Genomic DNA, 27,176 nt, shown 5'->3' with positions numbered 1-27,176 from the left:
ATAATAGTCTTGTTATTATTTGTGAGGCTGAACTTCCAAGTCAGGTTGCCACTTTTTCTTCTGTGCTTAGAAGCTGCGTGATAGGCAGATTTTTGAACAGGGGTCACTTTTCTTTCAACATTGTCTATTGTTTATGTTGGTGCCAATGTAGGGGGGAAACTGTGCCTGTTGAATTTCTGTTTGTTACTCCACTACTTATTCATGTTGCCTACCTTTGGGCGGGGGTGGGGGGGAGACCTCAAGGCAGCTTTCAGGGTCATCAGGAAAAAGGAGGCAGATGTAGATACTTTCAAGGATTATCTGTGTGTAGACTATTGAGAGCCTTGATTTATGAGGAGTTCGAAGAGGCAGAATGTAATACTCTTAAATGTGTTTCCCTTTCAAATATTGATTTGTAGGCTGAACAATGAGGGATATAATGCTTTGTCCTCCTACATGTGCATTTCCTTCATCTTCTTGCAAACAATGTGTTTAAACAACACAGAGTCATGTGGGTATGCTCTCAAAAATCTAAGCAAAAATACCCCCAAATCTGAGGAAGCCAGGCCGAAGGCCAAGAGGGCATGGTGAGCCACAAAAGCTGCCTATCTGCATGGGATATTGGACATATCAGTACCTACTAAGAGATTCCAAGTTAATTGTTTCTTTAATTATTTGCCATCTAATCTCAGCTGCCTAGGGTGGACTATGGTTACTTAGTAAGGGAAAACACTCTGTAGTGTCCAGAAACATTCCTGCACCTACTTCTTAGAACTTGTGTCTGAGGTTCACTGCTTCAGACTGCAGATGGAGATGTTTGTATGTGAGCATTCAATTGCACACATTACTGGCACACACACACCCCCAGAAAAAAATAGTGAGGAGTCACAGAGAAGTGAATGCGGTATGGGCACGGGGAGCCTTTGTCCCACATGTTAGATTTCGGAAAGAACATTATTTCACATTAACACTCGTCCTATCCAAAACATAAACCAAAGTGAGTTTATGAGGAACTGCTCTTTTATATTGACTGATGTTAATAAATAAAAACTCTCCAGCAGGGGTGGGAGCAAAGAGGAAGTCACTTTTTGGTGGATGCTTGCCCCGCTTTCCTCTCTTTTCTGGCACGCACACACACCTCTCTCTTCTAGCCTAGCCTTATTGCTGGTATCTATTTTCTCTGCATACTGTGCGTTTTCTTTAAAAAGGAAGAGCGGTCAATTGTGTGAGCCTCTGGCATCCATACACAGATCTGCTAACCCAATGAGGACTAGATGGGTTTCAAGGGGGCTGATCATTGAAAGTAGGGTCTGTGGCAACCCTGACAGGAGGCAGAGACAGACAGCATACCCGAGAGGCCTGAAGCCACAAGTCTGCCTTTTGTCTTGTATGTGGCTTTAAGTCCTCCCAATAGAGGCTATACAGTCAGGGGCGTAACTATAATAGGGCAAGGGGAGACAGTTGTCTGGGGGCCCACTGCCTTGGGGGAGCCCCCCAGAAGCAAGTCACATGACTGACTCCCCCAGCCACACACCCACCCGGGCTTTCTTCAGTTGTATTCATCGTCCAAAATTGATGTGAGTGTTAAGACCTGGAGCTACCAGAACAGCATGTCTTTCTCTAGTATCATTAAATGACTTCCATCATCCACAATTTTGCTTTTTGTTACCACTATTCATCCTCATTTAAGATTTCTTTGCTTCATGAGCTGAGCTTCAGTGAGGGGGGGGCATTTTAAAATCTTGTCTCTGGGCCCACTCCAACCTTGCTAAGCTGCTGTATACAGTCCTGTTCATTATTTCTTCTTGTAACCCTCAAAAATTCTGCCTCCTTCCCTGCTGCCTCACTAATATCAAGAGGAGGTTGTCCCCAAATGCCTATATTTGAGCTTTGCACCACAGGCCCGCTACAGACGGTACCGTTTGCATTTCAGAACGACATACGAGGTTTTCCCTGCCCCGCTGTGTGTATACATCTGTGTCAAGGCTCATATTTCATGCATCTGACGAAATCTAACCCACGCAAAACTTCGGCTGCAACGACAAACTTCTCAGCCTCTAAGGGCTGCAGGCCTCCGGTTTTCGAGGCAAAAGGCTCTAACACACGCGGAAGGGGGCGCGCCTCGGCCCTCCTCCTCCCCCCCCCCGTTGACTTTGGCCTTTGGGGCGGCGCCCTATTGGCTCGCCCTCCCCTTTCTCCCCTGCTGGGGCTGTGTAGAAAGTGCCGACCGTAATGCAAAGCCCACCAGCCTAAGATGGCAACCCGGCATGGTCGGTGGCTGGGCGCAGCTGGTGCCCCCTTCTTCTCGGGCGGATGCAGGGCGTCCCATTCGGGGGCTGCCGGGGTCTCCCTGAAGCTAGAGTATGACGCCGTCGTCATCGGAGCAGGTGAGAGCAGCATCTGGCAGAATAAGGGCTATGGATGGCGCACGGGTCTTGGTGGGCAGGTGGGCATGGAGACCGCCCAGTACCACCCAAGTCGGACGCCCAGTGCTGCTCAGGGTGGGTGACTGGCAGCGGCGGCAGGGCTTGCTGGCTGCTCTGCCGAATAGATGGCCTCGGGGGAGATTAAGGCATACCAGAGTTGGGCTGGAGAGGGGAACTGGCGAAAGCACTCTACGAGCCTGGTGGCTGCATACGGACGAGCAGGCTTCTTGGGGTCCTGCTGTGTCCTGTCCTAGGCTTCCTTCTTTATATTGGTTGTGGTTGGAAAGGGACGTACTGTAGTTCTGCAAGAAGCGAAAGCGGGTCAGGAGCCGGACTTCATCTCTGCTGCTTGTCTTTTTCCAGGGCACAACGGACTGGTGGCTGTGAGTATTGGGGCGTCCAAGAGGACGTGGCACTGCTGCCTCTTTGATCCCTGGCTTGGAGGGAGGGTGTTTTGTTTGCTAATGGCGAAGTTGCTGAATGCAGCTTGGAGGGTCAAGGAGCAGCTGTGCCATGGAGGGCTTCTGCATGGCCTTGGTAGTTGTCCCTTCTGTGGCCTTTCCTTGAGGTGACCCATTGGATTGGATTATTGCAACGTACTCTGTATGGGGATACCCTTAAAAGGTGTTTGGAAATTACAGATGGCACAGAATGAGGCAGCCAGATTATTGACTGGGACTGCTTGCTAGGCACCCGTTACATCTGTCCTGAAGGAGCTGCATTGGCTGCCAGTCTGTTTCTGAGTGCAATTCAAGGTGCTGGCTATTACCTTTAAAGCCCTAAGTGGTGATCCTTCCAATAATCCTTGTGACAGGGATTCCCAGATGTTCTCGATCAGCACTCCCGTAATCCCCAGACAAAGGTGATTGCAGCTGAGGGTGATGGGAGTTGTAGTCAATAACATCTGGGAATCTCTGTTAACGAGAACACTGGTTTGGGCCCTGGATATTTGAAGGACCATCTACCTTCCTGATGAGATCTGTTGGCAGGGGCAAACATCCATGTGCCAACACCTGCTGAAGCTCAGTGGTTGTGCACATGGGACAGGGCCTTCCCTGTGACTGCACCCACACTATGGAACTCTCTCCAGGAAGGGATCGATACAATCCCTGCCTCTCCGTCTTCCACAAACACCTAAAGGCTATCTTGTTTAGATGGGCATTTAACCAGCAAGTATAGAATTCCACCCTCCTTTTAATTAAAGTCATATAATACTGGTTTTTGTTCTTTTTAACTCTACTGCCTTATAAAATGTTTATTGTTTATGTGTGTGTGTGTGTATACACACACACACACACACACACACACACAGGGCAGTTTTGAAATGTAAAAATAAATTAATAAAATAGTATGGGGAAGAAAGTACTCACGGGGGAGTCTGCTATTTGGAAGCTCTGTGGAGAAAGCCCTGCATAAGCATCAGGTAGGGGATGTTTGTGGCAGAGATGACACCATTGCTTCCACAGGCCGCCTACTTGCAGAAAGGGGGTTTAAAGACGGCTGTGCTGGAGAGACGACACATCATAGGGGGTGCTGCTGTCACTGAAGAGATTATCCCAGGTGAGACCTGTGTTCCCCATTCCACTGCCCTCCAAGCAGCTAGTCTTCAGTGAACCTGATGTCTACCTGCTCTTTCAGGTTTTCGGTTTTCCAGAGCCTCTTACCTGCTCAGTCTGCTGAGACCCCAGATTTACAAAGAGCTGGAGCTGAAGGTATTGTCTGCAGGTTGGGAGATGAGCAGCAACAGGAGGAAGAGCTGGAATTCTCGTTCAGTGGCAATTCTCTTTATTTAGCAGGGAGAGAGCAACTGGCCCTATCCACCTCCATCCCAGTACCTCCAGTGACTGTTGCTGGTATCTATCATGTTTCTTTTTACACTGTGAGCCCTTTGAGGTCAGGGAGCCATCTTATTTTTATTTACTATTTCTCTGTGTAAACCGCCCTGAGCCATTCTTGGAAAGGCGGTATAGAAATCGTATTAATAATAATAACAATAACAACTGTCTGACTGTAAATCATCATCATCATCATCATCATCAATCATCATTATTAATAATAATAATATTTAATTAATAATTAATTAATTCCAGAGAGCCCACCTGTTTTCAGGCCATTTTTCTTCTTCTTCTTCTTTATATTTTTCCTGGCGCCCATGAAGCCTTCATCGAGTTCTATCCCTCAACAAGTACTGACTCTGCTGCTGAGCATGTCCCTTCCCTTCCCATTCTCCAGAGTTAACCGTGTAATATGGAGTATACCAGACTTTGTTCAGGATGTTTTTTCTTATATTTAGCTTACAGTTTCAAGCCAAGAAGGCAGGCAAAGCTGTTGTTGTTTATATGCTGCTTTTCAACAAAGTTCTCAAAGCAATTTACATAGAAAAAGAATAAGAAGATGGTTCTATGTCCTGAAACGGCTCGCAATCTAAACAGAAATGCAAGAGATATTTAGTTATTAGATATCTCTGGTAATATCAGATATTATCAGAGGATTGGAAAGTAATGTAACTTTGATTTTCAAAAACTGATCCAGGGGTGTCCGGGAAACTACAGGCTGGTTAGCTTAGCAAGCCTTGCTAAAGGAGAACCAGCATGGCTTCTGCAAGGGCAAGTTTTGCCTCAATAATCTGTTGGAGTGCTTTGAGAGTGTCAGCTGGCATGTGGATAAAGGTGATTTGGTTGACATAGTATACTTGAACTTCCAAAATGCTTTTGACAGAGTTCCTCACCAAAAGCTCTTGAATAAACTTAGCAGTCATGGGATAAGGGGACAAGTACATGTGTGGATTGGTAATTGGTTGAAGGACAGGAAATGGAGGGCAGGAATAAATGGACTGTTTTTACAATGGAGGGAAGTAAGAAGTAGGGTCCCCTAAGGATCTGTACTGGGACCAGTGCTCTTTAACTTGTTCATAAATGATTTAGAAGTTGGAGTAAGCAGCGAAGTGGTCAAATTTTCAGGTGACATTAAGGGTAGTGAAAACAAAACCGATTGTGTGAAGCTCCAAAAGGATCGCTCCAAACTGGGGGAGTGGGCGGCAAATTGGCAAATACAGTTCAGTGTAAGCAAGTGTAAAATGATGCATACTGGAGCAAAATAAATCCCAACTTCACATATACAATGAAGGGGTCTGAGCTGTCAGTGACTGACCAGGAGAGAGATCTTGCGGTTGTGGTGGACAGCTCATTGAAAGTGTAAATTCAGTGCGTGGCAGCTGTGAAAAAGGCAAATTCCATTTTAGGGATCATTAGGAAGGAGAGTGAAAATAAAAATGCTAATATTATAGTGCCCTTATACAATTCTATGGTGCGGCCACATTTGGAGTACTGCATACAGTTCTTATCACCGTATCTTAAGGAGGACATTGCAGAATGGGAAAAGGTGCAGAAGAATGCTACCAAGATGATCAGGGGGCTGGAGCACCTTCTTCTCACAACACAAGAACCAGGGGTCATCCCATGAAACTGAAGGCCAGGAAATTTAGAACCAACAGAAGGAAGTACTTTTTCACACAGTGCATAATTAATCTCTTAAATTCTTTGCCATGGGATGTGGTGATGGCCACTAGCTTGGATGGCTTTAAAAGGGATTTAGACAAATTCATGGAGGACAGGTCTGTCAATGGCTACTAGTCTGGTGGCTATGGGCTACCTCAGGCACACCCTCACCTCTTGCCTCTGCACTCCCCAGAGACATCTGATGGGCTACTGTATGAAACAGGATGCTTGATTAGATAGGCCTTGGGTCTGATTCAGCAGGGCTGAACAGGGTTGTCATGATGGGTCTGAATAGGGACAATTGCTCTTCCCTTGCTAAATATAAGAGAATCACCACTTTGAAAGGTGGTACTTCACCCAAGTAGCAGGGACAAGTTTCCTACTCCGACAAGTAGACCAGGTTCCAAGCACACATTCTGGTCAAAATGCCCACTCTCAAGTCATGCTGGTAGTAACAGCAATCCCCACCCCTGAATTTGGACTCATTTGTCAAGAGGACAGCCTTTTACAATCTAAGGCTGATAGATATGCATTTTAAGTTTAAAACAAAAGAATATGTGCAATGCAATCCTATGCAGGTCTCGCTGGAAGTGAGACCTGTGTTCAACAGAGTTATTCCCAAATAAGTGTGCCAAGGACTGCAACCTTTGTGCAGTGATGACAGTGTATATAAAATTATGGAAGTGTATACAATTATGTATGTTGTAGTGAGAGAATTTCCTCCCCCCCACTTCACGAAATACTATGACTGAGGGGTTATATCCCAAGATCGGTGTGCACAAGGTGATTCTGGTGAAGCCCATGTGATAGAAAAGCCTCACCTTAAATTGGTGGATCCAAGAGGATATACACAAGTCTTTCTCACTGCAGGTGTGTGATACTTCAGCAGGTCATGTGTTTAGACATGACAGCCATGTTGTCTGTTGCCTTGCAGAGACATGGCTTAAAGGTGCTGCTGCGTGACCCTTATTCCTTCACTCCATTGCTAGAGGATGGCCAGGATGGAAGAGTCCCTCGCTCACTGCTGCTGGGGAACAACATGGCTGAGACCCAGAACCAGATCGCTCAGTTCTCTGTGAAGGATGCTCAGGTACAGTCAATGAGGAAAATGTTCTCGCATTCCGATCAGGAGGCAGAATGCTCTATGGCCGTTTGGCACAGCAAGCTGAGCCCAATGAGTCATGGGAGCTGAGACAGCTGAGGTGTAGGTCTGTGAGAAAAGTTTCCCTCCAAAACAGACTTCTTGTCTTGGGAGAGTCAGGGGTTAAAGCTGACAAGAATAGTGCATGTTCAGCAGCCATTTTGTTCTTCCTTCCCGCTTTGCAGGCCTTTCCCAAGTATGAGGCCTTCATGAGCCGCTTGGTGTCAGCCATAGACCCTCTGCTAGATACCTGCCCTGTGGACGTGGCTATGTTCAGCCAGGGCTCTCTTCGACAGCGGCTGAAGGCCTTGCGAGGCCTGCAGATCCTCTTCCGTTCAGGTAAAGAGGAGAGGAACGGAGTCCCTGGGAAGAGCAGGCTGGCTTTAATCAAACTGAATATACAGATCTCTCCTCAACGTCAGATGTGCATGTGCCAGGGCCTCTGGGTCTGGGATTTCATTCCCCATGCCCATGGTCCATCTCATGGTTGCCACCTTATTGCTCTAAGGGCAGGTTGTGACACACAGTCTGTCTACTCTTAGTAGCTTGCCTGGACAGATGATGCCCATGGGACCTTTCATTAGGGACTGCCTATGATTTCATCTCTGGAGGAAAATGCTGGGGGGAAATTCCTCTGAGTACCAGTTGCAGGGGAGAGGTCATGCTCTCAACTCCTGCCTGTAGGCTTCCAGGAGCACCTGGTAGGCCACTGTGTGAAACAGGATGCTGGACTAGACGGGCCTTGGGCCCGATCCAGCAGTTCTTATGTTCTTATGGGATGACTAATTGGAGTTCTTTCCTTTCCTGAGCTGTTTGAATCACATCTGACTGCTATTCTCTTGCCAGGCTTTGCTCTGGGGAAACAACTGCCCCAGTATTATCAGGTCCTCACAGCCCCTATTTCCAAGGTGAGTGCCAGGTGACCCACTCAGAGAGCCTCCAGTCCTCCCACTCATCAGAATGTTTCCTTGCTCTTTCCACATCCAAAGTCACCACCTCCTTCCTGCAGAACTGTCCTGTAACCTGATCCCCTGACAGCTTTGGAGTAGCCACTCCCGAACAGACGTTAAAAATCTTTATTTGAACTAGGGCCCCGTGACCAAGTTAAAAGCCTGTGCTGCTGTTCCTGTGTATCTGAGGAGGAGGGTGGATGTCCAGGTTGTATCCCTTCCATCCGCTCCCTTAAGAGCTACTCCCTGTTCATCTCCTTGCAGATCCTGGATCTCTGGTTTGAATCTGAGCCCTTGAAAGCAACACTGGCAACAGATGCCGTGATTGGTGCTATGGCTGGTCCCCACACACCAGGCAGTGGGTAAGGACCCAGGCAGGCTCTCCTTGCCATTCTTTGGCCTATCCCTCCTGTCTGTGAGCGGAGAGATGTCTGACTCTAAACTCTGTGGCTCCTTCAAATGTCTTGTGGAACTTCTGTTAAAGCCAAGCTCTGTGTGACATTCCTGAGTCTTGGGAACACACAACCCCCCCTCCCACCCCATGCAGGGATGTCTACTTCCTTTCTAGGTCAAAAGAAGCCAAAATGAGTGGGTTTGGATGACATGACCTTCCTCGGCTTCTTTTATTATTATAATATAAACCTAGATAGGAAGTAGTCACTCCTGCAGGGATGGGAGGGGCAAGCACATTTTCCTGAGACTCAGGGATGTGGCACCGAGCCTGGCTGTAACAGAGGTTCCCCATCTGAACCAGGCCCATATCTTAGCTGAATACCTGAAACCACCAGAGAGCTGCATATGAGCAGAGGTTGTTGGGGAGTTATTGCAAGCATAATATTTGTCCGAGGGGGTGAAGCATCATAGACACAGGCATTCCCGAACTTTAGATGGGTGTTAGAAGAGTCGAGGGAGTTTGAGGCCCACCCTGGCATTTTCTGGCTAGCCTCTGCTCTAGAGAGACAATGCCGTTTCCAGCCTTCTCTGGGAGCGCTGAGCCTTGCCCACGGCAGCCCCTAACTCTTGGTTTCTCTTATAGGTATGTGCTGCTGCACCACGTGATGGGCGAGCTAGAGGGGCGCCAGGGGGCCTGGGGCTACGTGAGTGGTGGCATGGGTGAGCTTTCCCGGGCTTTGGCCCGTGCCGCAACGGTGCTCGGGGCTGAGATCTTCACTGAGAAGGTGGGTGGATCCTGAGAAGGACAGATGGCTTGGTATGGGGAGTGCCATGCCTGATCTTGCTCTGGAAGAGCTGCGTAGGATTGGCATATTGGCACATAGGGACACAGGTTGCGCTATCTTGCAGCCGTTTGGAACAGGTGGGGCGCCAAGCCCAGCTTGATCCACAAGGCAGACACAAGGTGTCGTTTCACGGTAGTCCTGAGGCCTGCTGATCCTGCCTCTAGCTGATGGCTTGCTTGGGTTTCTTGGTGGGAGGGGAAGAGGCTGAGGACAGAGTCTTACCACCGGTGGTGTCTTACCAAGTTGGGGCAGATGGAGAGCTTCCCTCTCTAGAGAGACACGTGTAGGAGAGGGTCTGTAGCTTTGTGGTAGAGCCCTTGCTTTGCGTGCAGAAGGTCCCGGGTTCAAACCCTGACATCTCTAGGTAGGGCTGAGAGAGACCCCTGTCTGAAACTCTGGAAAGCCCACAGCCAGTCATGGGGACCGGGGCTGTACAACTTCGGCCCTCCAGATGTTGTTGGACTATAACTGGCAGCATCCCCAGCCACAGTGGCCAGCAGTCAGGGGTGGTGGGAGTTGGACATACTCCAGGATGTGCAGGGGGGCCGACGCTGTGCAGACAATACAGAGGTAGGTGGACCAGTGGCCCGATGCAGTAGAAGCCAGCTTCATAGGTACTAGCCGTGTGCAACGTTGTCATTGTTTGCTTATCTTTCTACTCTGCTTCACAGACAGTTGCTCAGGTTCTTCTGAGTCCTGATGGGAAGGTGCAGGGTGTGGCCCTCCAGGATGGGACTGAAGTGAAGAGCCACTTGGTGCTGTCCAATGCATCTGCACAGCTCACCTTCCTGGAACTGATCCCTCAGGTGAGCTCTGCTCCTCGGCATAGCCCGGGAAGCCCCCTGGAAAGTCAGTCTCGGCTGGGCTCTCTAGGGAGGCCGACTTCCAGGCACTGGCGTTGTATTTTCCTTCCTCTACCAAGTAGCAAAGTGTGGGGTAGGTCTGTTTGCACATCAGTCCTGGAGGGGCAGTTGGAGCCTATTGTGTGTTGTGGGGTGGGCAGGTGCTAACCAGAGGTGCCATGTTCTCAGACACAGCCTGGGCGTGTTGAAATCGGAGGCAATGAACTAGCTGGCTGGGCTGCCAGGACAGCAGTTCAGCTCACCATTTTGACATGCAAGGGTTGTTCTTGGTGATGTCGTCTCCCTTTGCAAATCTGAATTGATAATGCAGTGGCAAGAGGTGTGGAAGGCCAGGACCACAATGAACTCCTTGAGATCGGCTATTTATGGACCATGGTATCCCTTAAGAATTGCAGGCAGGAAGTTGTCCTGGCTGAGCGAAATGTTGGAGACGGGTTCCATCTCCATCAGCACTTGCTGAAGGGGGAAGCCTCACCAGCCTGTGCTGCTTTATAGGGTTCCTCTCACTGTTAAATATGTGTCAAGTGTCCGTGTTTCCTAAATGCCCACCGGCTTCTTTGTAAACCTAACCCCCTCTTTTCTGAGTGAAGTTATTTGCTTGCAAGCTTTCTTCATGTTTATAAAGACTGTAAAGATATCGGCTGGTTGTCCCTTTTAAAAAAACAAAGTATGAGACCTGGCTGCTGCAAGAGAAAGGGTTTCCCATGCCCAGATGGAAGCTTAGAAGTGCCTGTTGTCTGGCATGTTTTGGCCCAGATGCTGCTGTGCTAGAAAATCTCTGTTCTACCTGTTTATCTTTGACAGACAAACGACTCGGTTTTGGTTTAGGCTACAGAGGATGTAGTCATCATTTTTACTGTGCTGCTTCTGCTGAGTTTGCCAGCCCAGCCTCTGTGCTTACAATAATCTGCAAATCATCATTACTCGCTCTTCTTCTATAGGAACAGTTTTGCCCTTATTAGAATGTGCCTGAATATTACGGTTGTCCTTGGTGCAATTGGGGCATCTGTTCAATTTGAGTCTATTCTTTCCTCTCTTTCTCCATTGAGTGGCTATCAGAAGGCCATGAGCCTGGTACTCAGTGAAAGCACCCTGATAATTCATGGAGAGGAGGGGCTGTCAGCCATGAAAAGTAAGTGTGTGTGTGTGTGTGTGTGTGTAGTCCATAAATAAATAGGTAGTCCAAGGATTGCAATGTTTACTTGGTTAATGCAGGGGTCCCCAACCTTGGCTGCTCAGATGTTGTTGGACTACAACTCCCATCATTCCCAGCCACAATGGCTTTCTGGGGACCTACAGTTGGAAACCCCAGAGTTAACTGGTTCAGTTGATGGATTTAAAAACTTCCTAGAAAATTCCCAGAGTTTCATTCAGTTTCTGTGACTCTTCTCACTAGGAGCAACTGCCCCTGGAGTTTGTGCAGAGAATCTCACAGTTTGACACACGCTCTCCAGTCACCAAGATCAATGGTGAGTACTGCAGGGAGCCAAACAAGTCAGAAGCTTCCGACCAAAGGTTCCTGAGACTACATGTAAGAGCACTGTAAGATATTCCCCTTAGGTGCTGGGGCCATTCTGGGAAGAGCTGAAGGTTCCAAGTTCGCTCCCTGGCATCTCCAATATAGGGCTGCGAGAGACTCCTCTCTGCAAGTTTGGAGAAATCACTGCCAGTCAGTGTAGACAATACTGACCTAGATGGACCTATGGTCTGACTCAGCTTCCTATGTTCCTGGTGTGCAGTAGGCAAAGTCATGAAGGAGGGGAGAGGAGGCGATTGCATCGAATCCCTGTTGTAGCATCTCCTTCCTTGGGGAGACTTGACAAGTCTGGACAGGCAGAGATACTGGCCACTGGGACCCAACTACAGACACTTTGGTTTGAGGAGAGGAGGGCTGGTCTTGTGGTAGCAAGCATGCCTAGCTAAGCAGGGTCCCCCCTGGTTGCCTATGAATGGGAGACTTTATGTGTGAACACTATAAGATATTCCCCTAAGGGGATAGAGCCGCTCTAGGAAGAGCAGAAGGTTCCAAGTTCCCTCCCTGGCATCTCCATGATAGGGCTGAGAGAGATTCTTGCCTGAAACTTTGGAGAAGCTGCTGCCAGTCACTGTAGACAATACTGAGCTAGATGGACCAATGGTCTGACTCAGTATATGGTAGCTTCCTATGTTCCAATGAGATCCATTTCCGCAGTCCTGTGAGCTGCAGGCAGCAGGAGAATTGCCATGTAGATGAAGATGGACATGTGTGTACCCATGCTGACTTAGTTAAATCAGGTAGCATTTTGTGTGTGTCTTGTCTTGTTCATGAATCCAAGAAAAACAAAAGCATTTATTTTATGCCAAGAGTGAAGTAGGAGTCTTGTGACAATTCACCCCCAGAGAGCAGAGGAAAAAGTGCACAATCTGAGGCAATTGGTATTATGTTTGGCCAGCAGAGGGAGCAGGGACATTGTGAATGACATGTTCCCCCAAAGGGATTTCAAGGAACAAGATGTGTAAATGCAGCTTCCGACTCAGCAACAGAATGTAGGGACCAGTGTTCCCTGTAAGAGGGATTCCCAGGTGTGGTTGACTACATCTTCCATAATCCCCAGCCAAAGCCATTGCAGCTGGGGATGGTGGGAGTTGAAGTCAACATCATCTGGGAATCCCTCTTACAGGGAATACTGGTAGGGATCCAGGAAGGTCAAGGTTCATCCATCTCTGTGTTCCTTTTCCTGAGAGTCCCAGGCTTACCCTTTTGCTCTGCCCCAACAACAACCACCTCTCTCACAGCCCTTTTATAAAAGAAATGAAGTGTGGCAAATCTCCTTTTCTCCTGCCCCTGTGCTTCCTGAGTAGCTGGAGTTGGTGCGGGCATCCAGGGAGAATTGGGGCACAGGCACCTCCCCCAGATAACTGGCTGGCCTGTCTGTCCTTCCCTGCAGTTACTGCTACACACCAGTTTTAACATACCTGTATGCCCCTTAGCCATAAAGAAAAAAAACGGATTTATGCAATTGTACCCACAGGCAACAGAATAAACTAGACCCTGTGTCCTGTAAAATGTGCCCTCCCTCTGCAAAAGGGGGGCGGTGGGCGATCCTGAAATAGGGATTTGTGAAGCCAGCTCTTAGGGCAGGGTTGCACAACTTCGGCCCTCCAGCTGTTGTTGGACTACAACTCCCAGCATCCCCAGTCATAGCGGCTAGTAGTCAGGAATGATGGGGCTTGTAGTCCAGCATCTGCAGGAGGGCCAAAGTTGTGCAGCCATGTCTTGGGGTATACTCCTCCTCCTACAAATATTTATATATTTGTATACATATATATTCTCTGTATAGTATAGTGGACTTGACCTCTGCTGCTTATGTTCCCAGTGGCCGTGGATCGATTGCCCAATTTCCTAGCAGCTCCAAACACCAGTGATGGGCAACCCGGCCCCCATCACCAGTGCTCCATCCATCTGAACTGTGAGGACCTGAATATCCTGCACCAGGCCTTTGAGGATGCCAGCCATGGAAGGTCATCGAGCAGGTGTGATGGGGAATGCTAATCTTGCAAAGAAGAGATGGGCAGAATCTGCTCCATTTTAGCTAAGGTGTAAGGACAGCTAAGAAAAAGACTGTGTTTAAAATGGAGGTACTTTATTTATGTGTATCTACTTTATTTTTATCATCTTTCCTGGTGCAGCAGAGAAGTAACTTGCCTAAAGAGCAGGAGGCTGTTGGTTCAAATCCCCGCTGGGGTGTTTCCCAGAATATGGGAAACTCCTATATTATTTATTTATTTATTTATTTATCCATTCATTCATTCATTCATTCATTCAATTTTTATACCGCCCTTTCAAAATTGGCTCAGGCAGCCCCGATATAGGAAGGTGCTGAAAGGCATCATCTCATACTGTGCAGGAGATGGCAATGGTAAAGCCCTCCTGTATTCTACCAAAGACAACCACAGGGCTCTGTGGTTGCCAGGAGTCGACATCGACTCGATGGCACACTTTACCTTGACTTGATTTTTATCCTGCTTTTTGACTGAAGTCCCAGAACAGCCCACAAGGTGGATGATTACCCAATAGAGACCTTAACCTTCTGCTTTAAATAGCAGCCAAAACTCAGACCAGGTATGGGGCTACTGCACACTCCCATTGACATCTAAAACAGCTGGGAGCAGGCCAGGTCCACAATCATTAGGGCTGTGCTTGGGAACCTCTGCAGCCCATTGATGCTCATCCGTCCTTCAGAACTGCCCCTAGTACTCCCATCTCTACGTAGTGCTGCACACTTCCAGGACAGTGCAGGGAGGGAACTCCTTTATGGGAAAGATGATTACTATAATTATTAGGGCTGTGCTTTGGACTCTCTGAAACTGAGTAATGCACGCCACGCTTTGTGAACCACATGGCGATGCAGCCATCTCTGTGCAGTGCTGTGCACTTCTGGGGTGTGCGCATGCACTCCTCTAAGGGAAGCAGAGTCCTGTACTATCCCAGCAATGGTTGGGAAGGCACAGGGAGAACCATATCTTGGCAGGGAGCGCATTCCACAATCTCGGGGCAGCAGCCGAGAAGGCCCGTCTCTGTGTAGCCACCAAACGAGTTGGCGGCAACTGGAGACGGACCTCCTCAAGTGACCTCAGTGGGGTCAAGTGACCTCAATGAACCAATATCTAGGTTCCAAGTCCCCTCCCTGGCATCTCCAAGATACGGCTGAGGGAGACTCCTGCCTGCAGCCTTGGAGAAGCCACTGCCAGTCTGTGTAGACAATACTGAGCGAGATGGACCAGTGGTCTGACTCAGTACATGGCAGCTTCCTATGTTCCTATGATAAGATTTGTAGTCCAATAACAGCTGGAGGGCCGCCCTGCCCTAAGCAGTACCCCTAAGTGCTGAAGGGACGCGGGAAGGCCAAGCCTGTGTCCTTTTGTTTGCAGTGCAATTGTGGCTCACGAGTCAGAGGTGCATAGGTTTGTTGTCCTGCAAGAAACAGTCAAAGTTCAAGCAGAGACCGGCTGTGAAGAGAGAAAATTAAAAAGTGCAAAGGAATACCAGCAGTACATAAGCCGAAATTGCAAACGCATGCCTCACTTTGGCATAGTTTCTCGTCTTAGGACCGTATTGTGATACGATCCTGGTCTAATGAGATAAGACCCATCTTGCAGCAAAACAAATGGATATTGTCAAGTTCTTCCCCAACATATTTATAATCCTGTGAGTGCTCTGGGAAATTCTGTTTCCTGCTCACACAGAGTTTCATTAGCTATTTTGGTCACTGATGTGTCTGCCAGCCTCTGCCCCTGGGATGAATGTAGTGCAAACACCCTCATTGAGATGCATCTCTGGCACTGCTGGTTACTTGCAACGATGCTACTTGATCTGCTGCTGCTTCTTCCCTGCAACAGCAAAGGCCACTGCTGGCATTGTGTTCAATGCCTTCCCCCATTTCACCCTCATTATGGCCATTTATGCACAATGTCCTTGGCAGTCCCTCTTGTCAATAGCCTTGAAGCCCGCCCTGCTAAGACTTGCATTGTACAGAAAGGAAATTAACAGCCTGGTCATATGCATGTTTACTCAGAAATAAGTTCCACTGCGTTCAGTGAGACTTGCTCCCGAGCATGCATGTATGCATAGGATTGCATTCTTAGGCTACAACAGGGCCATGCCACTTGGCCTTCCAGCTGTTTTTGGACTGCAACTCCCACAATCCCCAGCCACTGTAGCCAATAGTCAGGGATCCAGGGAGTCGTAGGCCAACATCTGCATGAGGGCTGACGTCATGCAGCCCTGGGCTACAATCATTCTTTTGCTATCAGCACATCGGGTAGAGTGGGAACTTTAAGCCATATTTCCCTGTTTTCACACTCCAAGTACTAGATGACATCTGTCCTGATGATCACAAATACACCCGATTCCTTTCTCAGTGTTTACTTTGGTGATTTTATGGGAATACTTAACAGTTAAGGGGTTCTCAGACGTGGGTCCCCAGATGTTGTTGGACTACAACTCCCATCTCCCCCAGCCAGCCATTGTGGCTGAGAATGATGGGAGTTGTAGTCCAACAACATCTGGGGACCCACGTCTGAGAACCCCTGCAGTCACTTTTTGCAAAACCAGTACCTAGTAAGTAAGGGGTACCATATTGCCCTGTCCTGTTCCGTCTCTGCCTGCTTTTTTTTCTTTACATGGAGTCATTCCCAGCTTGTGGCTGACTTCTCTACTGCATGCAGAAGTCTCACTTGGGTTTCCTTCTGTTACAGGGGGCCAGCAGGATTGTGGTCAGAGCAGCTTCAGTCGACACATTGCTGGTGCTGAATTAAAAAGCCAGGCATTATGGCGGCGGCAGCTACACGAAGGTCCTCATCAGCACTAGGTGCCTCAGCTTGATGCTTTTCATTTCAGGCCCATGATTGAGCTGTGCATCCCATCTGCCCTGGATCCTTCCCTGGCTCCCCCAGGCTGCCACGTGATCTCTCTCTTCACTCAGTACACCCCCTACACACTGGCTGGAGGAAAGCAGTGGGATGATCATGAGCGTGATGACTATGCTGACCGAGGTACAGCCACTTGACTGAGGAGCAGCAGGAGTAATTGGGTGGGAGGAGATCTTGTACTATATTAGGGAGAAGGACCTCCCCGCCGGACAGAGGGCTTTTCCCCTGCGTAAGATGAGGCCAAAGGTCCATCTAATCCAGCATCCTATTCCCAACAGTAGCCAGTCAGAGAACATCTGCTTTGAATACAGAAGGTCCCATCCCTGGAATCTCCAGTTAGGACTAGGGAAGTCCTACTTTGGAGAGCTGCTGCCAGTCAGTGTAGACCATACTGAACTAGATGGACCTAGTTCATGGTCTGACTATGTATAAAGCAGCTTCCTAAGCTTTCTATTGCTGTTGCTCCCTAGTAACTGGTATTCGGAGGAAGATTGCCTTTGATCCTGGAGGTGCCATATAGCCAGTGTGACTAATAGCCCTTGATCTGTCCTCCATGAATTTGTTATTCCCCTTTTAAAGGCATCTAAGCTAGTAGCCATCACCATATCTTGTGGTACTAAATTCTATAAAGTAATTTTTGAATTATTATCCATGTTTCCCCCCCTTTCAGTTACAAGCCCTGCTATGCTGTGGGAAGAGGCTTCTTCTCCCATCAATGCCCATACTTTTGGGAGATATTTTCTACCTAGAGCTATCTAGTGGAACTATCTCAGTTTTCTATCTAAAACTATCTCTGTGCCCAGACATGCCACTGCTACTACTTAACCAAATCTACTTGGGTGGATCAGGACTGAGGCTGAGATGGATATCAGCGGAGAAAGCAGAATTTAACAGTGGTGTTCTCGTGTTTTGAGTCTTCAGGATGTCTGAGTGTTTTAAATTCCAGTTGGATACTTCAGTCTGTCTGAAAGTCAGATGTTGGGGGCTTCCTGTATAAAGGCTGTTTGACCTTCCTTGAACCAAGTGGCAACTCTGAGTTTTCGATCTGAGTCACTATGTCTTTTCCTCTGATAGTGTTCGATTGTGTTGAAGCCTATGCCCCAGGGTTCAAGGCCTCTGTTATCGGCAGGGATGTCCTGACACCTCCAGACCTTGAGCGGATCTTTGGCTTGCCTGGCGGGGTATGTGTTTGAGAATCTACCTGTCGACCCCTCTAGCTTGACATCCCACCCAGCTGAGCCCTGCCATGTCCTTTCATTGTAATCTCATTAAACCACTAGTATTTTTAAGCCCGTTATGATAACGGGCGCTAGCTTTCTATCCTGTCTTTTCTCTCTCTCTCTCTCTCTCTCTCTCTCTCTCTCTCTTTCTGTCTCTTTTTTCCCCCCCTTGTCCCCTCTCTCTTTTTGTTTTGTGTTTTTGTTGTTGTCTCTGTTTTTGTTCTTCCTTATTTTGCTTTTACTTTTTTTGCGGGGGGGTTGTGGATGAATAACAGCCAAAATGGCCCATGAGAAGGTGGCCGCCCCCGCCTATTCCCCTCCCGCGCACCCAGCTGCCGGAGCCCACCTTACCCGCTCCAGCTCGAAGGAGAAGAGAGGAACTCGGGAACAGAGCTACTCTCTGTGTTAAGCTGCTGCCCATACTGTCGCAATGGACGCAATAGGCGTCCTTTGCGTCCATAGCGGCAGTTTGAGCAGTGACTTAGCACAGAAAGGAGCTCTGCTCGTGAGCTCCTCTCTTTTCCCTCGGGCTGGAGCGGGTAAGGTGGTCTTCGGCAGCTGGGTGGGCGGGTGGGCGATAGGCGGGGGCGGCGACCTTCTCATGGGCCATTTTGGCCCTTAATCTTTTGGGGGGGGAGTGGCGAAGGTGATTTTGGGCAGCTGGGAGGGCGGGTGAGCAGGCGGCGGCTGTGAGCGGGCGGGGGCCTCGTTGGCGGCTTCGCCGCCACCTCGCCCAGCTTCATTTTGGGCAGCTGGGAGGGCGGGTGAGCAGGCGGGGGCGAGGGCTGTGAGTGGGCGGGGGCCTCGTTGGCGGCTTTGCCGCCGCCTCGCCCAGCTTCCCTGTCCCCCGTCTCGGTCTTCCCCCGCCGCCATTGCCCTCGCCTTTTTCAGGGCGGCCGCTTCTGGTTGCCTTGGCCTCCTCTCGCCGTGCCGCAGCTCATGGCCGAGGCGGCGGCTCTGCCGCCGCCTCGGCCACTTTCCCCCGCCGCCACACACCGGCTAATGGCCGCCCATGGCTGTGGGACACTGGTGTCTGCGGTCCTGTGTCCCTTGGGCTCTTCTGGGGCTGCGCTTCGCGCAGGCCCAGAACAGCCCAGGGAGGCAGGGACGCAGATCCCCAATGTTCCAAAGCCACGGCCACTCACTTAGCCTTTTATTATATAGGATGAGGTGATTCCACACCCCGCCCCCTGCACCTCCATTTCCACAGTTAAAAACTGTTTTCACATGGTCTTGTCAAACTGCCCTAAGTAGCCAGCTCACAAGTTAAAATGTCCTGAAACAGAAACAACTGAAAATGAGCTTTGTGCCTGAGGTGAATTTTCTCCCCACCCGTTGCTTCTCTGTACAGCGTGGTTCCCTTTGCCCTGGGGAGACAGGATCTTGCCTCTCTAGGGGTTTCTCTTCTAATGCTGCCTCTGGTTTTCAGAATATTTTTCATGGAGCCATGTCCTTAGACCAGCTGTATTTTGCCCGGCCTGTGCCTTTCTACTCAAGTTACCGGTCTCCAATCCAAGGCCTGTACCTCTGTGGAAGTGGAGCTCATCCTGGTACGTATCTCGGAGATGCTGTAGAAGCTAAATGGGGGTGCTACAACAACAACAGAGGAGGAAACTTGGCCTGGGGGGGGGAATTGTTGGAGAGAGAGGACGGTGGGGAGTCTGCATTGAGTTCCTGGGTCCACACCTTCTTAAATTGCTAGACTAGAAGTTTAAAGACTTGCTCCTCCTTCAAGATATCCAGGAGTTGGTTCACAGGCTGTGCCTCTTGAGATAGAAGCAGTAGATCCTCCCATTGGGGCTTATCTGCTGAAGGCTGGAAGACGGTATCCAGCCCTTGAGCACTGCTCACTCCCTAAAATTCTTCCCCACACACACACCTGAAATAAAGCTGATTGCTTCTGCATGGGGTTTCTTGTCATCCTGGCATGTACAGAACGTGAGGCAGGGTGAGTATAGTAGGAACACAATAAAGCACAGCCTACAGCTAAGTTGACTTTGTGGGTCTCACCAGCATAAGTGGAGCATTTAGAGTGGGAGAGAGAAGAGTGTGTAGAATATTTCCTGTCTTGTTTGCAGCCTCCTCTTGGCAAAGGCTAGCTGAGGGGTAGGGATGTGCACGGAACCGGCAGTTCTCCCGGTTCGAAGGTGGCGGGGGTCTCCCTTTAAGAGTGGGGAAGGGTGCACTTACCCCTCCTGCCGCTTTCCCCCTGCTGGCATCAGTAAAAATCCCATTGGGGTGGCAGCGTACCTCCCTGTTGCGCTGTTGCCCTCGTCTTCCAGATATGACTGGAAGTCGTGACTTCTGTCATGCAGCCCTGCCCCACTGAGAGCAAGAGGGCTGGGGCACTGGTTCCACAAGGGTGCGGGGTTGCGGGGAGGTAAAGCCTGTCTCCCAGTGGCAAATGCCCCTTAGGCTGGGGATCTCAAACTTGGATCTGCAGATGCTGATGGACTGCACATCCCAGTATCCCCAGCCACAATGGCCGAAGGCTGGCAATGGTGGGAGTTATATAGGAAGCTGCCATATACTGAGTCAGACCCTTGGTCTATCTAGCTCAGTATTTTTTTTCACAGACTGGCAGCAGCTTCTCCAAGGTTGAAGGCAGGAATCTCTGTCAGCCCTATCTTGGAGAAGCCAGGGAGGGAACTTGGGAACTTCTGCTCTTCCCAGAGCGGCTTCATCCCCTAAAGGGAATATCTTACAGTGCTCACACATCAAGTCTCCCATTCAGATGCAACCAGGGCAGACCCTGCTTAGCTAAGGGGACAAGTCATGCTTGCTACCACAAGACCAGCTCTCCTCAGTTGTAGCCTGCCCAACAACATCTGGGGACCTACGTTTGAGAAGCCCTGCTCTAAGGGCTCTATAATTTGTGGAAGCAGTTAGCCTGTCACCCTATTTCTCCAGTATCCCGTGTTCTTTCCCAGGAGGAGGTGTAATGGGAGCGGTGGGGCGCAATGCTGCTGTGGTGGCCCTGGAGGATTGCAAGAGCCTGTGATGCCAGCAGGAACGTTCAGCTGCTCAGACTGGGGGAAAGGGACACCACTAGTTAGGAGCCCAGCTACTCTGCCAGCTGGGAGCCAGTTCCCTGAAGCCGCTCTGCTGTGAGGCATCTCCAGATTTGGCTCCAGAGAGTCCTCTCGAGCGTTGCCATCCTTGAGACTTGCTGCTCTTGGCATTTACACAACGATGGAAGAAGAGGTGGACCATACCCTTGTAATGCCCCAAACACATTAATGGTGCTCTTGCTGCCAGTCCCACTCCAGCTTTAGAGACCAAGTCACACACTCCTTGTCCGGTCCTATTACTCAGCCAGGAGCTGAACTTCCATGCAAAGACTCTAGTTCTCTTTCATGACAAGCCGCTCTTCCTTCTAGAGCTGGTTGGGGGATGGAGCCTTCTGTTCCTGCCACTGGAAGGGAGACCCAGGACAGGAGCCAGACTAGTGTTGCACTAGCCGAAGGGGGATGTTGCACAAAGAAAGTAGCCCCTGTTCCTGTCTAATTCCGGTGCTAGTGGAAAAATATTGTGCTGCCTCTACAGCTGCATGTGGCACTGGCTCATTGTTGCACTACACATTACACTTACTCTTGCAAAATCTTGTATGTGTCCCAGGAAAGGTCTGCTGGTGATTGAGCATCAATGCAGAGCAACACAAACCATTTAGAGGTGCATATTTTCTCACATTATGTTAGCGCAATGCTAGTCCGGATCCTGCCGACAGTTTAGAGCCACGAGTGAACAGATCCCCATTGGGTTGTGTGGCCCAGTAGTACTGAGACCCGCAGGTGACCTATTCACATGTTAACACTCATATAATGAGTGTAGAGTGTACACAAGTACAGTTATTCACACATTATGTTCAACACAGGTACAGCAGTATACTTCCTATCTCTACCATGCATTTGAGATCCCTTTAAAATGAATGCAGGTACAGTCATTTGCACAAAAACATGTATGAGTGTGCAGACATCTGTATACTTGCACAATAGAATATATGTATAGGATGGGTCTCAGGAGCTTCTAGAATACCCCTCAGCATGTGCTTTTCTCTTGAAAACCTCAGTTTTGCTTCTGAACTTGAACATAATAGCAATAGCAATAGCAATAGCACTTACATTTATATACCGCTTTATAGCCGGAGCTCTCTAAGCGGTTTACAATGATTTAGCATATTGCCCCCAACATTTCTGGGTACTCATTTTACCGACCTCGGAAGGATGGAAGGCTGAGTCAACCTTGAGCCCCTGGTCAGGATCGAACTTGTAACCTTCTGGTTACAGGGCGCCAGTTTTACCACTGCGCCACCAGGGGCTCTTAAGAGGCTCTCATAAGAACAGCCTTGCTGGATCAGGCCCAAGGCCTATCTAGTCCAACATTCTGTTTCATACAGTGGCCCACCAGATGCCGCTAGAAACCTACAGGCAGTTGAGGGCATGCCCTCCTGCTGTCACTCCCCTGCATCCGCCTTTGAGGCTGGAGGTGGTCTTTAGCCCTCCAGCTAGTAGCCGTTGATAGACCTCTCCTCCATGAAGTTATCCAAAACCCTCTTAAAGCCATCCAGGTTGCTGGCTGTTACCACATCTTGTGGCAGAGAATTCTACAAGTTGATTATGCATTGTGTGAAAGAGTACTGGTCCTAAATTTCCTGTCAATCAATTTCATGGGATGACCCCAGGTTCTAATAATAATAATTTCCTTGCTAGGCAGGAAATCTTGACTTCTTTTCCTTAGCATGTGAAAGATGGATATTCTGCAACCATGACTTCAAACACTGAATAATCTTCCCCTGAGAAATGGTAGGCCATCTCATGGGTCTTTGGAAGCTCAGGAACAGAGCCAAGTTATACTATTGCCTTAGCACAGGAGGAAGAAGAATAGGAACATAGGAAGCTGCCATATACTGACTCAGACCATTGGTCCATTGAGCTCAGTATGGTCTACGCAGACTGGCAGAGGCTTTTCCAAGGTTGCAGGCAGGAGTCTCTCTCAACCCTATCTTGGAGATGCCAGGGAGGGAACTTGGAACCTTCTGCTCTTCCCAGAGTGGCTCCATCCCCTAAGGGGAGTCTCTTACAGTGCTCACACATCAAGTCTCTCATTCATATGCAGCCAGCATGGACCCTGCTTAGCCAAGGGGACAAGTCATGCTTGCTACCACAAGACCAGTTCTCCTCTCTGCTACAGTTCATGTCATCTGACTTTGTGCTCCCTATCCAAAACTGGACATGCCTCGCTGAGCATCAGTCCAAAGGAGCTATATTTTTCCCTAGCAGCTGCTTGCAAACACTTCTCTGCATCCTGACTGCAAATCCAGCTCGGAAGTGGCCAGAAGCCAGCTGCCCTCTCTGGCAAGGCCTATGTTCAGTTTTTGTGCACAGAGCCGCCTGAATCACAAATCAGTTAAGCCGGAGCACTTGGCTTTCATCCAGTTCAATTCAGTTGAAATCAAAGGGGGATAAATCAGCTTAAATCTAACTACTCCACTTTAATTGGCCTATGGACTGCCGCCAAAGTGTGTTGACACAGTTGGGGAAATCGATAGCTAACGTTCCTCCCTAGCTTATGATGGATTGATTTCATGTGAAAAAATGATTGAAAAATCATTGCCAATTGTACACTAAGAAAATGTATGTTCACAGATTAAAGAGGGTTTTTTTTTACAAAACGGAAAACCTGATATTCCTGAATAATACTATTTCTCACCTTTTGTGGGGACACGACAGCCATTGTCCTCTGGGATGGAAGAGCAAGCAAAATACAATGCTGGTAGCAATGGCCTTATAGTTGCAGTTGCCAGTAGTCTATTGGATGCTATTTCCCAGGTACGACTGCCTGCTGAGCAATATCCATTCATTTCAATGTGGCCTGCCTGAGAACCTGGCGCAAAACTCAACTGAAATAAATGGTGTTTGTGCAGCAGCAGTTGACGGACGTTTCCCAAGGAGAAGGACCTTTTGCTGCTGACAAACTTGTTTGTGTATGTAAACCTTTGCCATTACTGGTCTAAATGTGAGACATTTTACAAAATGACAACATCAAAAAGAAACTGAAAGCACATTATTTAAAGTAAATGGCCCAGAATAATAAGTGGAGCCCACTGAACTTTGACAGCCCCAAAATATGCTGTGTCAGGTATTATACAACCCAGTTCAGCCTCTTTTGCTGCATCATCATACTGCTGATTCATGGTAGTGGTGTGTTCCTCTCTACCCTCTGAATTTTGTTTCAGCTTCAGTTACTTCCAGTGTTTGAAGGTGGCTGTAGTTATGGAGTTAAATGCAAGAACAATTAACTGCCTGATGGGCTTTTTTAAATGAGCCTATAAATTCTCGTTGGGTCTCTGTTATGTAATACTACACAAAGCTTTGGTATTCTTCCTGTGGCTACCTGACTGGGACCTACTGGCTGAGGGGAAGCAGAGAAAGACCATTTTCCACTTGAGAAAAACCTGCCTTGAAATGGAGGTCACCGTCGTGGATGGGCGATTTGTTTCGTATTACATCACTCTCCCCATGATGGACTTCACCAGTCCTTCAGAGCTACATATTTAGTTTTAATTATATGATCTCCAGTCATTTATGTTTTGTCCTAACTTAGATTGTAAATATTTTCAGAACTACACTGGATTAAGTTGTTGGCTATTTTTCATTACATGGTTCGTGTATAGTTTGGTGGGGATCTCACTGTTTCTTGTTGGTTTGAGGGAAGATGCTTCAGCAAATGGGATCAATAAGGCCACAGCACAATGAAAGGAAATGGAATCTGTAACTCCTCTGAAAAGGAGCCCATGGACCCCAGGTTAGGAACCTCTGGCCAGCTAGACCAGGGATTCTTAACCTGAGGCCCATGGGCCCCCTAGGGGTTAATAGTATAGGTCAACTTGGTCCCGAGAAAGGTTATATAATTAAAGGTGGCTCTCCCAAAACATTTATAATAAAATATGGTAGGTAGGTCTTTTATTTTGCTTAAATTTTAATGATAAAATTGTAGTTTATAAAATGGGGTGGTGGTCCATGGGTAATACTACTTGAGGATCTGGGGGTTAGTAAGTGCAAAAGTGTTAAGAAGCTCTGATCTGGACTATAGCAGTTCTCACTAGATGGCAGCATTATTCCTCTATAGCATTATTCAGCAACGTCTGGAAAAGAAAGAAACCAGAAATGGAAGTAATAGCAGCTTTACTAATGCTGTTCCATGCCTCTCTTTGTTTTATGTCACGTCCACCTTACGCACAGCTATTTTAGAATCGACAGCAATATCTGGAGGGAGGCACTGTGTCCACCTTAGGGCTGAATGCCTTTCTGTTTGAGAAGGGGGTGGAGAGGGGAGGGGGCAGATGGACAGTGGGAAGGAAGGAAGACGAGCACAACATAGGACTGGGCCTGCTTAGTACCGAGGAAGCAAACCCTCTGCCACTGATTACACAAGCCACCTTCCAAAAGCAGAAAATGCCGTTATTGGCCTGTTTTAACAGGTCCCTTCATTGTTAGAACCAATGATAGCCCCTGCTGTGGCATAGGCACCTTTCAAAGTGCTGATTCTCTTTAGAGTCAGCAGGGGGCCAGCAATTGTCCCTATCCAGCTCAGCACTGCATTTGGCGGCGGCTGCTGTCTTGCTTATGTTTCTTTTTCGATTGTGAACCCTTTGGGGAACAGGAAACCATCTTATTCCTTTTTCTATGTAAACCACTTGGATAACTTTTTTGTGTGGGGAAAAGTGGTATATAAATAATAATGGTAGTAATAGGTAACAGTCTAAAGGTGAAGTGTGCCGTCGAGTCGGTTTCGACTCCTGGCAATCACAGAGCCCTGTGGTTTTCTTTGGTAGAATACAGGAGGGGTTTACCATAGCCATCTCCCGCACAGTATGAGATGATGCCTTTCAGCATCTTCCTATATCGCTGCTGCCCGATATAGGTGTTTCCCATAGTCTGGGAAACATACCAGTGGGGATTCGAATCGGCAACCTCTGGCTTGCTAGTCAAGTCATTTCCCCATTGCACCATTAGGTGTCTAGGTAACAGTCTAGTGCCCCATAATTAGAGAGAATGCCTTACCAATGTGGTGTAGTGTTAAAGTGGTGTAGTTGCTGAGCCAGCACTGTAGAGACCTGAGTTCAAATCACCATTCATCCATAAAGCTTATTGGCTGGCTTTCATCCAATCTCAGCCTAAAGAAAAAGAGGATGCAGGAATGAAGAAGAAAGGAGGAAGACATCTAAAGTGTGCAACATATCCATGTACTCTGCCCAACATGTTTAAATTTAAAATGTAGAAATACCTCACTGAGGTCATTCACACAATCAAAAACTGTGTTCTAACTAGGTTTGGGAGCTGTGTGTGCACTATTGTTGGTTGTGTGGAAGCAAGAGGAAAATCTGGGTAGAACTGATTGTGTGGAAGCAAGGTAGGAGGAAAACCTGGGAAGCTTTTCTTCCCACATTGCTTCCACACAATCACTTCTACCCAGGTTTTCCTCTTACCTTGCACACAACTGAAAATTGGGAGCGCAGCAGTGATACAGCAAGGTGCTGAAAGGCATCATCTCGTACTGTGCAGGAGGACGCAATGGTAAACCCTTCCTGTGTTCTACCAAAGAAAACCACAGGGCTCTGTGGGCACCAGAAGTCAACACCGAGTCAACAGCATGATCGTTCCTTTCCTTTAATTACAATATTGCCCTACCTAATCCAGTTATTGTGAGGATAACATGGAAGGCAGAAACTTGTAAGATGCACTGAGCTCCTTGGGAGAAGGCCAGGGTAAAAATGAAATAAGTAAATAGAAAAGGTCAACTTCATGATCAGACATTTCCCAAGGAGCACAGAGTCCCCTTCATGCAAGGAGTCCCACCTAGGGGACTCCTGAGGATCACTTCTTGGGCCATAGTTTCCTACGTGGAGAGTAACATGACTGAGCAACCTGTGGGTGTTGGCTTCCCAGGACACAGTTTACTCATGGTGGTGGAAACAGCAAATGCCATGGGCTGCACTTCAGCAGTTAAGGCACCTTGAAGTCACATAAGGCTTTCCCTCCTCCTCCTCAGCCTTCTACCTGTCTTCAACCCTTATTTGACTTTGGGTTAATCATCCCTGCAGTCCCTGGACAATGCCACGACTTGGCATCTACTTGGCTTAGAAAATACGACTTGTTTTCCTCCCTGGGGTTGGCAAGCAACTGGCTCACCCTACCCCATGCCCCACCCATTGCCACTGGCCCAAATGTATCATAGGAGCACAGTTTCTCAAACTTGTTGAACTTGCCTTTCCTTAAATCTACTTTCCCTTCTATCCCCCATCCCAGCAGCACCAGTTTACTGTCCACAAGGTGCCACACGGAAATTCTAGCATACAGCTGAGGCACCAAACATACATTGACATTGGAGAGTAACAGAACAGGACATTTCTGGCTCCTTATTAACCTTGGGGAAAGGGAAACATAATTAG

The 27,176-nt window shown here is 48.4% G+C and overlaps 1 protein-coding gene across 1 annotated transcript; it reads left to right on the top strand.

The window, feature by feature from the left end:
• Positions 1–2,233: 2,233 nt before the first annotated feature.
• Positions 2,234–24,357, top strand: PYROXD2 (pyridine nucleotide-disulphide oxidoreductase domain 2). The gene is made up of 16 exons (XM_053304404.1): positions 2,234–2,366; positions 2,769–2,788; positions 3,872–3,965; positions 4,044–4,117; positions 6,837–6,992; positions 7,229–7,382; positions 7,890–7,951; positions 8,258–8,355; positions 9,030–9,171; positions 9,903–10,037; positions 11,491–11,563; positions 13,451–13,607; positions 16,474–16,628; positions 17,580–17,686; positions 19,155–19,275; positions 20,656–24,357. Exons 1-16 carry the CDS (start codon positions 2,234–2,236, stop codon positions 20,724–20,726), a joined length of 1,752 nt encoding a protein of 583 aa, XP_053160379.1. The 3' UTR covers positions 20,727–24,357.
• The last annotated feature ends 2,819 nt before the right edge of the window (positions 24,358–27,176 follow it).

The sequence above is a fragment of the Hemicordylus capensis genome, chromosome 3 (assembly GCF_027244095.1).
Source record: "Hemicordylus capensis ecotype Gifberg chromosome 3, rHemCap1.1.pri, whole genome shotgun sequence".
Lineage (NCBI taxonomy): Eukaryota > Metazoa > Chordata > Lepidosauria > Squamata > Cordylidae > Hemicordylus > Hemicordylus capensis.
The sequence above is the reverse complement of the archived record's forward strand: the minus strand, read 5'-3'. Positions and strand labels throughout refer to the sequence as shown.